Raw genomic sequence first — 14,421 nt, forward strand, 5'->3', positions numbered from 1 at the left:
GCTGAACTATGTCAATTTATTTGTACTGAATGGTTTAACAGAAATGTGTTGTCTTGTTCTGCTATTATAATTTTATTTACAAGTTAATATTTAGCTATGTGGATAGAGCTTTCAGAATCTATGAAATAAAACAAAATCTTTCTAGTTTAGCTTATTGGCATGTGTTTCAGCAAATCACAGAATTACACAGCAAAATGTCACATGTCAGAGGAGGTAACAAACCCAGAAAAATGCTCCCAAACACCAAAGGGATTCCATCATTCTTCTGTTAACAAAGCTGAGATTTCTATTCTTTTACATTTGCACTATTTTTTTCACCCATAAACTATTTGGCTTCCAGCTGTAACAGAATGTCTTCATCTTACTGCTGGTTTATGAAACATTAAATGAAGAAAAAGTAATTTAAATTATTTTAAATCATTTACTGAGAAATTTTAAGTAGTTGACGTTAAAGTTTCATCCCACCTGAACTCCACCAGTGGCAAAAGTATGCTGTATGCAAAACTTTGTTTGTGATTTCTTTGTCTCTGTGTCTCTTCACACACATAGATGCTGTCAAGAAAAAACCCCACACAATTGTTTTAATTATGAAGAATATGATACAATGATACTTAAATGATCCATTTCTCTTGAGCAAGTCATTAATAAATGAAGGAGTTTTCTTACGTTCCATTTGTTAAATATTGCTACTGCTGTTCTGTACTGGCTGTTTTGTTTAATAATTTGGTATTTAGTAATCTATCGTTCATTTTTCCATGAAATGGCAGCTGTATAAGGTTAGAGAACTGTAAGCGCAGTTCACAAACATGTGTTTTAATATTATTTTTTCCTTGCTGCATCTTGGTGGTGTGCTTTACTACTCTTTGAGACTTAAATTAGATTCAGTTTCTCTGGAGACATTCCTCACAGCTTACAGTCCTCTTCTCTGCAGCTGCCAGATATGTCGTGTATTAAATCTCGAGGAAAATTAACCCATGATATTCACTATCTTCTAAGTAACAGAAGGAATTCAATTGTGGTAACATGCTTTTGCTACACACGTGATCTCCACTGCTCATAAACAAAGGAATTTCTTTATGCCACAAATATGATTTTGCATATATGCAAGGCCCCGTATAGGCAAATACAGTCTTGCTCCCTCCCATTATATTCTTTTTCAGGATCTCCTCTCCTGTTGTTTTTTTGTTGCTGTTGTCGTTATTGGTTTTTTTGGTTTTTTTTCAAGATAATAATTTCATTATGTAGTAATCAATTACCAATTAAATTTTTATTTCACGTGACTTACAAATTATTAGTTTGGTTATAAATTGAATGAATCAGGTGACAATTGCTAACCTAATTAAAATATCTGTCACAAAGCCAAAATCTTGTGAAATGCCACTTACTGATTGGAATATCAATTTCAAACATAATTACCAGTTTGCAAAAAAATAAACAAATGTCTGTATATATTTAGCATGAAAGCAATGCTTACTGGACTCAAAATAATCAGTCCAGCTGCATTTTAGTAGAGAATTTCAGTGCTTTCACTTATCCCTTTTTGATATGGAAGACTGTGGATATGACAGAAGTGCTTGGTTTGTCAGTGTTAAAATCGAGTTCAGTGCTGGGAGCACATATGAAAAACTAGGGATCAAAAGCATGGAGGAATTCTGGCTGACCTCGCAGTCCCATGTTGCATGTTCAGAAAGTCCTGAAGTGCAGAGCTAAAATGCATGTAATAACCTTATTTTACTGTGTTACAATTATTCTAATCAATCATTTTCCTGCTCCATCTTGCTCCTGTGTGATGCAGCAGGCAGCTGCTACATTTTGTGGATGTTTTCCACAACAAATTAAGTCCCAGAAAGGAGCAGTGAATGTCATATGCCCAGATCATTTACCCATCCTTAAACAATATAATTAGTAAGATACACAGTAGTAATTATCCTGACTGAGATCTTAAAGGTAATGCTGTAAAAAACAATGTACTTGACATGCTCTTGACTAAATACTGCTAATTTGAAGTCAGAATTACACATTTACAACCCTAGGAAAATGCCAAAGTCCTTCAGGAACGTGCAGTCGCTTACATCAACGCAGATTCTTCTATAGAAGGTGGGTCTTTTATTTTAAACCTTACCTGGCCTTACAGGTGTAATTTTTATTGTTCACCATGAATTGTTTACTGCATGAGATAGGTATTGTAGTGTACAGAGTAAGTATAGCAAATACAGAATTAAGTGGAGAGAGAGAACAACTTAAATTTTCGTGTTGCAAATAGCCATGAGCTGCAGTCCACGTGTCTGAGTCCAGACTATCTCCCCTGGAGGAGTTTATTATTCTCTGCTAATGAGCTGAGAACTCTGTATGTTAAACTGTCTCTTAACTGCATTAACTTTAATTTACAGCTGTAGTTTTAATATATGACAGTCTGTTCCTTGTTCTGGTCACAGCTCCAGCTACTTTCCCTGTGGAATTACAGTATTTTGAGACAATAAATTATAATGATTGTAAGACCTCAGGCTTAAACTTTGTGGGGGTGGGAGATGCTTTGGTGCTTTAAGCCAGTGTGTTCACCTTTGTTGATTGCCAGGAGTTGGGGGGTTATATGTTTATTACAGCAGGACTTTAAAAAAAAAAAAAAGGCACTGAAAAGTGTTTCAAAAAAGCCTTATCCACCATTATCCAATTTACTGTGTCCTTCATATTATGAGAAGAATAGGTCATTCAGGAATGCTGCTTAGAGAACTGGCCTTTTTTTTTTTGAGAGAGAGGGCCCAACACTATGATCTGTATCATAAAATCCTTCTGAAATTATGCTGCATTTTATTACAGATAGACCTTTTTTACTCTTTTCTGTGCTGAAATAATAGTCAGAAGAGTCCTGTGAAGCTGCTCTGTATCATAACCTCAGTTATTCAGGGCATTACTCTTCCCATGTCAAATCCAACTTATTTGGGCTTCCTGTGTGTGAATAAAATTGATATCTACAGGCATATTTAGGAACTCTTTTTATTCCCTGTCAGCTAAAAATTTTGTCTGCCACAAAAGGATTGGAAAGAAAGAAAAGCCAAACCCAGTTTCTAAATGCTCAGTTGGAGTTGGGGAATAAAGAGGGTTAGAGCTGTTCCTTCATTTATGCTGCCTACATGCTGTGTAAAAAGTAGAGCAGAATTTCACGCCTAGAAAATCTCACGAATGAAATAATGGCTTTACAACTGCTTCATATTCTCACCATGGATTGTAACGCATATTTTTTAGTTGGTTTGCAGCCAGCATGCTGCTGCCTTAACAATTTTCTTCTGAATCTTGATTATTCAAACATGTCTCTTGCTTTATGCATTAAAGAAAACGTGAAAGCAAAACAACTGGAAAAGAGGTGTGTAATAAGGAAAAGAACACAGTGTTCAGTGCACTGGTTTAAGCATCTTGGACACTTCTCACCTGAGCAGTAAAATTCCCTGCAGACTCATAGCATCCATGTGCTCTGAAAATTATTTTGTTTATCATTGTATGTTCTCCACAACACTTCTTATGTAACACTTTTTGGACAGTAAATTATTTCTATTTACTGTCCGATAGCAATGAAAAGAAGCAAAGCAAGTTGTTGTTTTGAGTACTTTTGTGGCTTTAATTTCCAGTTTTCACGTACAGACATTCCTTGGAAACATCATTAACATTATCTGGCATTTTTTCCATCATCTTGCTTTTTGCCTTCTGTTCACCAAAAGCTTGGGAAGTGTATGAGTGACAAGGGCTTGTAGCTAATGAGGATAGATAATTAAACATGCTTTAGAGCTATGGGAAGGCTTAACCACACAACTGTGGATGTATTACAACCAATATATTATTGTCTTGTAGTGGCAGTAGCTTACAAAGTGAAACCACGCAGTCTATTTCTGTATCTATTCCTTTAAGAAGATAATGTCACTAGTACATGAAGAGAAAATTTCCATGTCTTTGTTTTATTTTCAGGGAACTACACATTAAGAGTTGACTGTACCCCTCTTCTCTACAAACTGGTGTATAATCTGACAAAAGAGGTACAGAATCAACCTATTTTTTTCTATCTTTCTAAGAATAATTTATTTGATAAACTTTGGATTATTGAATAATATCAAATTTATTTTATTGGTGTGCTGGAAGAATCTTGACCCCACCAAAATCAATAGCAAAACATCCCATCAGTACATAGTCCGTGCTCACAGTTGCTCAGTATTCTTAAAAGGATTGAAATGTGTCACTGACATAAGCAGAATCTTATTTGCAATATACAATAAAATAATAATGATAAAAGCAAGATGGTAAAATACTTGAGCAAGATCAATTCTCTAAAGTTATAAACAGTGAAGGAAAATATTTTTGGCATTAGCTAGCTGTCATTTTCTCTCTGTCTGTTCCCCTGAATCTCCTCCACATCTCATTGAGCCCCTGAAATATATGATAAATATTGAAGAACCATGGTTTTTTAACAGGTCTGATGTATGGGTTTGCATTATTTCAAGTGGTCTAACCATGACTCCTTTATTTTCACCTCTCAGGATACATTATCATAAGGCTGAAAGGTTGTGATCCATTGAAGCATGGAACTTTATTTGCCATATGAGGAGTTGACCAGAGTAGGCACCAGTCATGAGCCACTGCCACCATCCTCAGATGAGGATTTGTCTCAGTAAACAGAAGACAGCTCTGTCTGACTTAAGCAATGTAGGCTACCAGTAAAGGCTTTGGGTAGAAATAGGTGCCTTTAGCATGAGATTCATTTGACCAAATGTGGTTGTCTACCTTTGTATGTACCAAATGCAAACTATTTCCCCCCGATCTTAAGGGAACTCAGGTCATTTGGTCCAGTGTAAAAATCTGCCCTGTAATGGCACTTGGTAGATGACTCCAGGTACCAATCTCCCATCCTGCTAGATTCATCCCAAGTTATTTTCAAACACAGTACACTTTCACCCCCTGAAATTCCATGGTTTAGATCTGGGGAAGTTTATTTATGCTATTTATTTATGCTATTCCCATGATTTTCTTTTCTACATTTTATTTTCCTATCAGTTCTTTCTATCTAAATCTTTCATCCCTGCAGAGGGAAGAAGCTGTGCTGTTCAAATATTATCTCTGACACTTGGCACACTGAAGAGCATTCTCTTTTGTCTATAAAAAGTTTTGTGTCCTTAGTGCTGCAGGGCCCTTCATAAAATAATTTACTTTCTGTCTGCAGTAAGCCACTAACTCAGGAACACATTTTACTGCAAAAGATAAACAAAAAGTGCTCTGGGCTAAAAATAGTACCTTGCTCTTGATCTTAAGTCAACTGTTCAGCTATTGCCTGTTTGAGGTGAAAACTTCCATTAAAGTATTGTGCAAAGTAGTTCAGACTGACTTGAAAAAAGTAAATGTCATATTCACTGTTATTTTAGCTTTTAACAACAGAAGCATGATGTAAACAATAGAAAACCTGTCAGTGTGACCCCCTGACTATGCATGCCCAAAGGAAAGTTCTTTCTTTTTGTATTAAGGTGTCCAGCATCCAGTTACCCAACATCCAAAGATCTCTTTACTCTTCTTGATTTTTAGTGAGCCAGTTCTCACCAGAAAGAAGCGTAGTCTACACATGAAGTGTTTTCTTTCAGGGAGTTTGCATTTAACAGTGGTCCAGCATTCAGATGGGACATTTAGCTGTTGACTGGCATTTTGTCCCTGCTTTACTACCAAGGTTTGGACATTTGGTCAGCACCAAAGAGTGTCTGCAATAGCTCAACTCCAATTCCCCTGTGATTATCACTGCTTCTTTTGTGTTTATACTTAAAAGAACCCTTTATCTTCTCTTTGAGTGAGCAGGAAGGTTATGGTGATCTTATATTTGGATCTAAGTCAGGGCAAAAATTATGTTTTACTATGCTCTCAGTGTTGTATGAAAAAGCAGACCAATTTTTTTTTTTTTTGTATGACCAGAGCCGTTAGAAGAACATCTTTGCCAGAGCATAGATTGCTTTTGCTCCCTTATGTCAGAGTTCAGCTTGCTCTTATTAATGTGCAGTTTCCACTTTAGCCCTAGGACTTTACCAGCGTACCCTGAAAATGACAGCAGCCAAGCAGTTATTTCACAAAATTGTTATTTTCCTGCTAGCTGCTGACAGAATCTCAGAGGTCAGAACTCTTTGGAATTTCAATTCTGTATGTTTTTCAAGGCCAAATTTAAGACTCAGCAATATGGTAGGACCATGTAAGCGTCCATGACCATTTATGCTTTGTATTTTGGGGAAAAAAAAAAAAAAATCCCATCTTCTGCACATCATAACCAATCTTACATTTAAAGGACCATGTCTATTAATAGCCGTTTAAGTGAAGTGGGGGTTGTTTAGGTGGAGACCAGGGCTGGAGTCTTGATTTATTTCTACTCTGACACAGATTTTCTAAGAGCCTTGGTCGAATTATTTTATACTCTTTCATAGTTTTGCTGGCAGCATGATGATAGCAATAATACTTACCTTTTCCATCCTGGTTACAGGGCTTTGGGGGGTTTATTTGAAGTAAGAGTGAGACCTACATACAGCGTCTTGCACAATGACTCTCCATGTTTGATTGAGTCCCCTTGGAACTGCTATAATATGAGTGGTTTGGACCCCTCCTTCCAGTAAAATTCTTTTGTACCTTTCCTACAGAACAAGCAGTCAAATTTTAGGTTTAGCCTTGTTGAGAGAATATTGCTGCTGTGCAGGGCAAACCTCAGGGCAAACAGGCTTGTGGTTGTCATCTCCCCATGCCTGCTGAAAGGAAAGTACGTTCTAGTTTCTGGAGGAGTCCCATAATATTATATATGCTGTTGTGTGTGTACATGCACATTCCCCCTCAAGCAGATGAGCCCCAGGTATCATTCTTAAACCTTTAACCTGTTCTTTCCTACTTTCTGTGGTTGGTTCCAAGTGCCTGCGAGATGCTTTCCTTGTTTGGGAATGCATATATAAATGTATGTAACAAATGTCAATATTCACTTCCCTGCATGCAGCAACACCACTGGTTCAGAACGATGCGGGGAGCTGCGAAGTGATAGTGAATTGAGTTAGAGGTATTTCCAATGAGATTATAATGTTTCCCTCTCCAGATTTTAAGCCCTGATGAGGGTTATGAAAATAAATCTCTTTATGAAAGCTGGCTTGAGAAAGATCCTGCATCTGAAAATAACACCTATCCCAGGTAAGTTGTTAATATGTTTGGGGATTTCTTACCCCAGTATTTTAATCATATCGTGGCATGGCTACTCATCAGAATTTTTTGAGATGTGCTATTTATGGCAGCAATACAAAACCTTTTCCACAAGGTAACTCTCTAGAAATATATTTTATAGTAAAGTAAAATAAAATTTTATTATTTTTATTTAATGATGGTGACATTATTCCTGCAGTGAAATGAAACCTCACACTTTCTAAAGATCTTTTTATTTGTAGACAAGCACTTTGAAAGCATTCAAAAAAAAAAAAAAAAAAGGCAGGGTGGGGAAAAATTTCAAAACACAGTTTAGTCACCTACTAGATGAGATAAAATCAAAATTGTTAGGATAAGCAAACAGTTGAAAGAAGCTGCCTAGAGCAGTAGTTTAAAAGCAGTAATTAAAAAGCATGAGGTAATTATTCCTTGTTTATACAATGGGTGTGAATGTATTACATTACAAATCTATGTATGTGTGTATTGAGACACCATATTTGAAGGAATTACAACTCCAAATGCTCTTTCCACCTGTGACTCAGAAAGGTTAAATCTTATTCACAGTGTGGCGTTACTTACACAAGGTAAACAGAAGTGCCCCTTTTCATGATTTGACAATATTTTCTGCATGTTTCTGGCCCTGCTAAGATGAGTTTCTGGATTCATTAGACCCACTGGGATTTCCTCCTTTTGAAAAAGCTCCCAGATCTGATCTTTCCTAGTCGATGCACACAGTTCCTTGCAGAAATGTACACTAACTTCAGCTGGAACAGAAGAAACTTTTTTTTTTTTTTTTTTTTTTTTTTTTTTTCTTCTTCCCCCCCTGCTCAGAAACACTAATTATTCACCAAGCCAGACCTATAAACCTAAACTTAACTTCCAGCGTAAATATTTGAAATGACCCGGGATGCTCCGTCTGTCTCCTGCCGTTTCCTCAGCCTCCCACGCCGCGGCTCCCCATCAGATTGGCAGTGGGGGCCCGCAGGTGCCGGGCGCCACCCGCGCCTCTCGCAGCGGGAATTATTCATCGCTCCTGGCTTCTGCCGCGGAATGTGCCGAGCGCACAAACACATCTGTCTTTACACATGCTGCTGCCCAATGCGTATCAGTCTGGAAATAGATGATTGATGTCTTAAGAGGGCACAGACGTGCCTGATACGATTTTATGGCTCCTGTGCATAAAGCGGTTTGTTTGTATTTTTAATGTCATCGCTGCCATAACTATGATTGCTGCAATTAAAATATCTTCCTAGCAATATTGGATACTGAATCAGAGTGTTAGAATTAAATCAGTTAAGTAATTAAGCTTACCACTCATTTAGTCTTTGATCTTACTACTGTCCCTGATGTGCCCTTCAGAAGAACTGACCTTAATCTCTGAAAAATCTGCATTTTGCATAAATTACTACCATAACGGTTCAGTAAGTGCTCTCACTAAAATTCTGTCTTTTCTACGTGCAGAATAAATAAGCTGGGGTCAGGCAGTGATTTTGAAGCTTACTTCCAGCGACTGGGAATTGCATCAGGCAGAGCTCGTTACACCAAGAATAGGGTAAGTCTGAGAGATTGCTTGAAGAAGTTTGATAGTGCTGAGCAGTCATCCTGTTAAAAGCATTTATTCATAATTAATATAAAAGCTTCCAAGCACCTTTGACTGGTTTGTATATCAGTGACATTTCTTAATTTAGCAAGAAACCTAAATGTTTGGAGAATGAAACATGTTACAGTGATGTGTATATTCTATAGGATGTTAAGTTCACAGAGAGGCATTTATAGAGTCTGATTGAAGGTTGATAGTTTGTTCCACTATGTTATTAATAATCCCTTTAATATACAAATCTTCCCTAGTTGTGTTCAGAAACAGCTACACAAGGTAAGAAAGGGGCTGTGATTAAGGACTTTTGCTAGCCAAACTCCAAACTGTTTTCACTTTTGTAGAAGGCAATCTCTGTGCAATGGAACAGAAGGCAGGTCTGTGGGTAGAGAGAAGGAAGCCCTCTCACTTAACCCTGTGCAACAGTCCACGATTCAGATTGGTTTAATTTTTTAAATGGGAACACACAAAAATGAAGGGTAGTAAGTTGTGTTATGTAGCAAATAGCTTTTTTGATTTGGGAACCATACAAAACATCAGAGTCATAAAGTGATCAATACATCTTTTAACTGCAGTCAGAATACAGGGCATTGACAGATTTCCTTGCTCTTTTCCAGAAAGCAGACAAATTCAGCAATTATCCTGTTTATCACACTGTGTACGAGACATTTGAGCTAGTGGAAAGATTTTATGACCCCACCTTCAAGAAACAGCTAGCAATTGCTCAGTTACGAGGCAAACTGGTTTATGAACTGGCAGATTCCCAGGTCATTCCATTTGACTGTAGAGACTATGGAGAAGCCTTAAAAGGATACAGCAACAGAATTTATAAATTGGCCAAGAAGCATGAAGAACAGCTGAAACTTTACGAAGTATCATTTGGTGAGTAACTGCCACAGGACTGTTTCTTAGGTGCATTAATTAGAATCATGCAGGGACATGCTGCACCTCTCGTAGCTCTGCAAATTAATTCTCTCCTGTTTGAATTTTGCCATCACAGTAAAAAGCCTCTATTTTTTTTTTCCCCTAAACACAACACAGGTTTAACACATTATTGTCTTGATAAGAGGGATCTAACAATTTTCATGCATATTATTAATTATAGGCATTATTACAGTGCTCATGGGCAGTCAAGGACCTCAAATGTAGGACAAGGAGGTATCTCAGCCTGCTTCTCATTTCCTTGCTTAGAAAAGAAGACAAATCAATTTCCACTGCTTGGAAATTGAGGGCCATAAGTGGTGTCCATTCCTCTTCATCCAAAATTTCATCTGTCCCTGGGGAGCTTCACCATCTCCCTCAGCTCCTGATTGCCATTTTTAAGCCACAGGAGCACTTTCCCAGCTTCCTACATGAATACATCCATTTGCTGAGCACCTGAGCACATTGCTCTGGAGCCCATAAAACAGGTCTAAAGCAGCAGAATGCTCTGGATCCCAGGCTGTAATAGCTTCCATGGTCATTTTCTGTCTCCCCTTTTTTTCTTCTTTTTTCCTTCCTGCCTTGACCACTCCTTGTGTTTCAAGGGCATTTTTCAGTCAGTCCTAAGTCACTTGCTATCTGATGACCCCCTGATTTAGAGATATAAACCACCTTTTGGAGATGTAGTCCCCATTTGGGGTATGTGAAATGTTTTAAGTAACTCAAATTGAACCCACATTTGGGGGAAATTACATTTGAAATGTCGTGTAATGGTTTAGGTGAAACAATTGTTGGCTATTTTGAAAAGACATTCTTTTTTGTAAAAAGTCCTCTTGAGACAGAGGAAGCCTTGTGTGATGGATCATCTGCTCTGAGGTTCTGTAGAACACCAGCAGTTATTTCAATACGTTCTAGTGTTCACTGCAGCATGTCTTGTAAGATCAAATCTAATCTTTTTGTGGTAGTAGAACATCTATCAAAATATCTGTGAAATAATTTATTTTCACTGTTTGAGTTTCTGTCTATTTTCAGATTAAAAGCTGCACAAACTTAACTCCTGGCCCATGCATCTATTCTCGTTCCTAGAATCTAGAAGCAATCTTCTATTTTTGACCTTTTTTCCCCACCCATATAACACTGAAACCTCTCCTTAGTAACTTTATAAATGTGTCATTTTGACTATTTTTTACAAGGCACGTTTTTCAGTCTTATCATTATTTTCATGGCTCTTCTCTGATGCCTGATGAATTTTAAATTATTTCTTGAATGAAGCTATGATTTCTAATTTTTTATTTATTCTACTGCACCAGAGTACATCAAATAACATCGGTAGGTTTTACAATACTGTGAAAATTAAAGTTTATTTCACTCAGCATTTTCACAGAATTGCTTGTTGACAACACTGAATGTCAGAAAATTGTTGATTAAGCCTGACTAAATCATATAATTGTCCTTTAAAATAATAGATAAAAGGTCTTATTTGCATTTGGATTCACATTTTAGCTGTTCATCTGAAACAAAGCAGGCTGGAACCTTTTTTTCATAAAATACATGATTGTAGTCATGTGCTATCAGGAAATAAAGTTTTCAAGTGGGGAAAAAAGAAATGTTATGTTTTCTAAAATAACCAACACTGACAACACTGAATAGCTAGTGAATACAAACACAAAGTTTCTTACATGTTTTTCAGATTTTTTTTTTTTTTTTTTTAAATTTCTCTGTTAAATCCTCTCCTACTGCTTCTGAAATATAATCTGTTGCTGTGCTATGGCCATGATGTCAGCAGGGCAGGACTCTGCCCCCTGGCAAACTTGGAGCTCTTGCCACAGGGTTGTGGACAAGTGTGAATTCTCACCCTCACAAGGTGATGTGTCCCTCTGAGCTGCAGGCTGTAAACAGCTTCCATACATAAAATCTGCGCCTCCATTTGCACCAACTAAACAACAGCAATAAAACAAAAAAGAAGCAAGCGTAGGCTTGTGATGAATAAATAAGTTTGCTAGAAATAGAAGAGCAAATGAGACTGAGGAACAGCTTTCAATAGGAATCCTGGGAACAGAAAGCCTGTCACGTGAAATTGGGTTATAAATATATAAACAGTGAAGAGATAATAGTTACCAGCTGAGGACTGGATTTAGGAGATGATCTAATCACATGTCCCATCCTCCTGCACAGTTGAAGAGAGGATACTCTGGTTTAGCCAAGGTTTACTGAAACTTCTGGGTAAAATTTACAAGTTTTAAACTATCTTTCTTTCTAATTGAGTTGAGTTTTGGTGGGGCCAGAAGTTATCCTTGTAACGTCCACCTGTGATTTATTCTACTAAAATTACTTGCATAAATTGATACTTTTCCCAGGTTTGTATTAAATAGGGCCTTCCGCAAGAAAATCATCCCAGCTGCTACTGCCATTAAAAGGAAGGTCTGCTGCTCCTCTAAGTAAGTTATTCCACATGTCTCAGATATACTGGGCTGGGACAGGGCAGGAAAAAGCAGCAGCCATTCCTGCCTCAGAGTCAGGCAAGCCCCTGGTCTGAGTGGCAGAGCTGTGGGACAGGACGGAGGGACGTGGCAGAGACACCTCCTGTGCTGCAATTCAGCGTGCAGCAAGCACAGGAGTGGGCTGCTTTCATCTGCTCGCTCTGTCCCTGTGTGTCACAACAGCTGAGCCTTTTGTGCCTCACCTGACCCTGCTCAATGCACGTACCACACTCCCCTGTCGTGCTGTGACTCTTCCTCTGAGAGTGAAATCTTGCTGTTCCTGCACAGCCTTCTGGAACAGCTGGTATTTCTGATGGAAGTCAGGCTTTTTATACCTGAACACCGCAGTGCATTTGTTAAACAGCAGACCGCAGAGCTCTCACTTTGCAACGGCAGCCAATTTTTTGCTTGCAAGGCAGAGGGAAGATGTATGGTTGTGAAAGCTTTACCAAGCACTCTGCTGCTTTACTTGTTGGTCTCACTGCGAAAGGTATTTGCTAGTAGTGCAGCTCTTTAAAGTCTACACTAGGGAAACCAATCAATTATGCAAAGACAACAAAATTAATGCTATTTTGTCAGCAGGACAAATGTAGTTCTCCCACTGGGCAACTGAAAGGTATATTTGGCTTAGTGAATACTGTGAAGTTGTTTTGTAATCCTTCCATTCCTAGATCCTCTTTTTTCTGCTGTGATGAACTTCTCAAAGGCTGCTGCTGAATTTCACAGGAGACTTGAACAAGTTGACAAGAAAGAGTAAGTCTGGAAGAAAAAGTTACATAGATGTATATGTATGTATTTATGTCCTTAGGGACCTTTGCCCTTTGTCCTATGTCCTATGTCCTTTGCCTTAGGGACCCAGAGTGGCAGTTCTTTATTTCTTCTACTACACAAGGATTCTCTCTGATCAGTGCAGAACAGAACTCTGAACCCTGAGACAGGAGTACCTTTTAAGATGAATTAGCAAATACAAGAACGTTTCCTGTGATTGATAGTATGAGCAGTAGAGCTTGTTACTAGTATCAGGTTGTTACTAACATTAATGTAATACACGGAAAGGCAGGTAACAATGAAAGAGTTAGACTGAGATCTCTGTTTAGACACCTACACTTGAGTGTTGTAGGTGATGCCAGAATGTGTACTTCTAAGCACACTTCAGAGGATGATGCTTCAGAATATCTGAGGTACCCACATGAGGCTTGAAAGCCTAAGGTCCCTGGAGGACTCCTGTGCCCTCTGAGTGCAGTGACTGCAGGCCACATGTGGTACCAGTTGTGTTTAGGCGGCTGAATCCCATCCTTACGATGTTACTGAATAGATTAGAACAAGACTGTGGACATTTGGCTTACGGATGGACACCAAAATTTAGCTATCTTCATCTATGTAAATCCCAGTTTTCCTCTCCCCTCTGTTAAGTGGCATCTTTCCAGTGCCATTTAATACTAAGCAAGTATCTGACACCCTCAGAAAGTTCCCCATTTTATTTTGCATAGTGTGAAATGTTGTTTTCTAACACAGAAATGCCAATTCATTAATATAACATGGATTCAGCATCTCCATTTGCAAAACCTCATCTTTTTTTTTGTGAACTGTAGACCACACTTGTCTTTTATTTTTTCATTTTCTGTCAAAAAAGAGAGAAGAAAACTGTTTTAAATGAAACTGGGAGGTCGTGTTCCCCCGCTGTGTGACATTTCTCTGTCTGCCTCTCCTGCAGTTCAGTCGCAGTGCGCATCATGAACGATCAGCTGATGCTGATAGAAAGAGCTTTCACTGATCCTCTGGGCTTGCCAGGAAGGAAGTTTTACAGGTGAGGCTACAAGTTTCTTGACCTGCTGTCTAAGGCACTCTGCTTTTGTAGCTGACTAGTCAGTTGAATATTCCTGTATACGTCTCACGGGAATTATAGTTCAATACACTGCTTTAAGAACAATCCAGTGACTTTGTTTATAAACCTTACAGAGAACTCCTTGGCTACATCACTCTTGTGAAGCCAAATTCCTCTCTTTTGTCTCTCTTTTTATCAGCTGTGGTTTAACTACAACACCATTATACTCTTTTACTTGTAGATGTGCAGTACTACTGCTGTTACAACTTGCTCTTGTGATTGTGTGCAAAGTGAGGATTGAGTGGAGAATGAATGAACTGTATTGAAAAGAAAGGTGAAGAGGGTAAAAGGGGGACAAGAAGGAGAACAGATGTGTAGTGAGGGTCAGCTGAAGAGAGAAGCCGAGAAGAGAG

At 38.3% G+C, this 14,421-nt stretch overlaps 1 protein-coding gene across 5 annotated transcripts in view; it reads left to right on the forward strand.

The window, feature by feature from the left end:
- The window catches only part of LOC120748518 (N-acetylated-alpha-linked acidic dipeptidase 2-like), a 31,756-nt gene that overhangs the window by 13,530 nt on the left and 3,805 nt on the right, over nt 1-14,421 (forward strand). For 3 of the 5 annotated variants that reach the window (XR_005699373.2, XM_040054929.2, XM_040054932.2), the window contains 8 exons: nt 2,034-2,097; nt 3,958-4,025; nt 7,088-7,179; nt 8,650-8,740; nt 9,400-9,664; nt 12,076-12,141; nt 12,855-12,936; nt 13,898-13,990. Coding sequence is in view for 3 of the 5 variants with exons in the window: in XM_040054929.2 (XP_039910863.1) it covers nt 2,034-2,097; nt 3,958-4,025; nt 7,088-7,179; nt 8,650-8,740; nt 9,400-9,664; nt 12,076-12,141; nt 12,855-12,936; nt 13,898-13,990 (821 nt within the window). In the remaining 2 variants the exon portion in view is untranslated. Of the gene's footprint in view, nt 1-2,033; nt 2,098-3,957; nt 4,026-7,087; nt 7,180-8,649; nt 8,741-9,399; nt 9,665-12,060; nt 12,142-12,854; nt 12,937-13,897; nt 13,991-14,421 lie in introns of those variants that run through there. The other 2 variants (XR_005699374.2, XM_040054930.2) reach the window with 2 other exon arrangements.

Source organism: Hirundo rustica, chromosome 2 (assembly GCF_015227805.2).
Source record: "Hirundo rustica isolate bHirRus1 chromosome 2, bHirRus1.pri.v3, whole genome shotgun sequence".
In the NCBI taxonomy this organism is placed as follows: domain Eukaryota; kingdom Metazoa; phylum Chordata; class Aves; order Passeriformes; family Hirundinidae; genus Hirundo; species Hirundo rustica.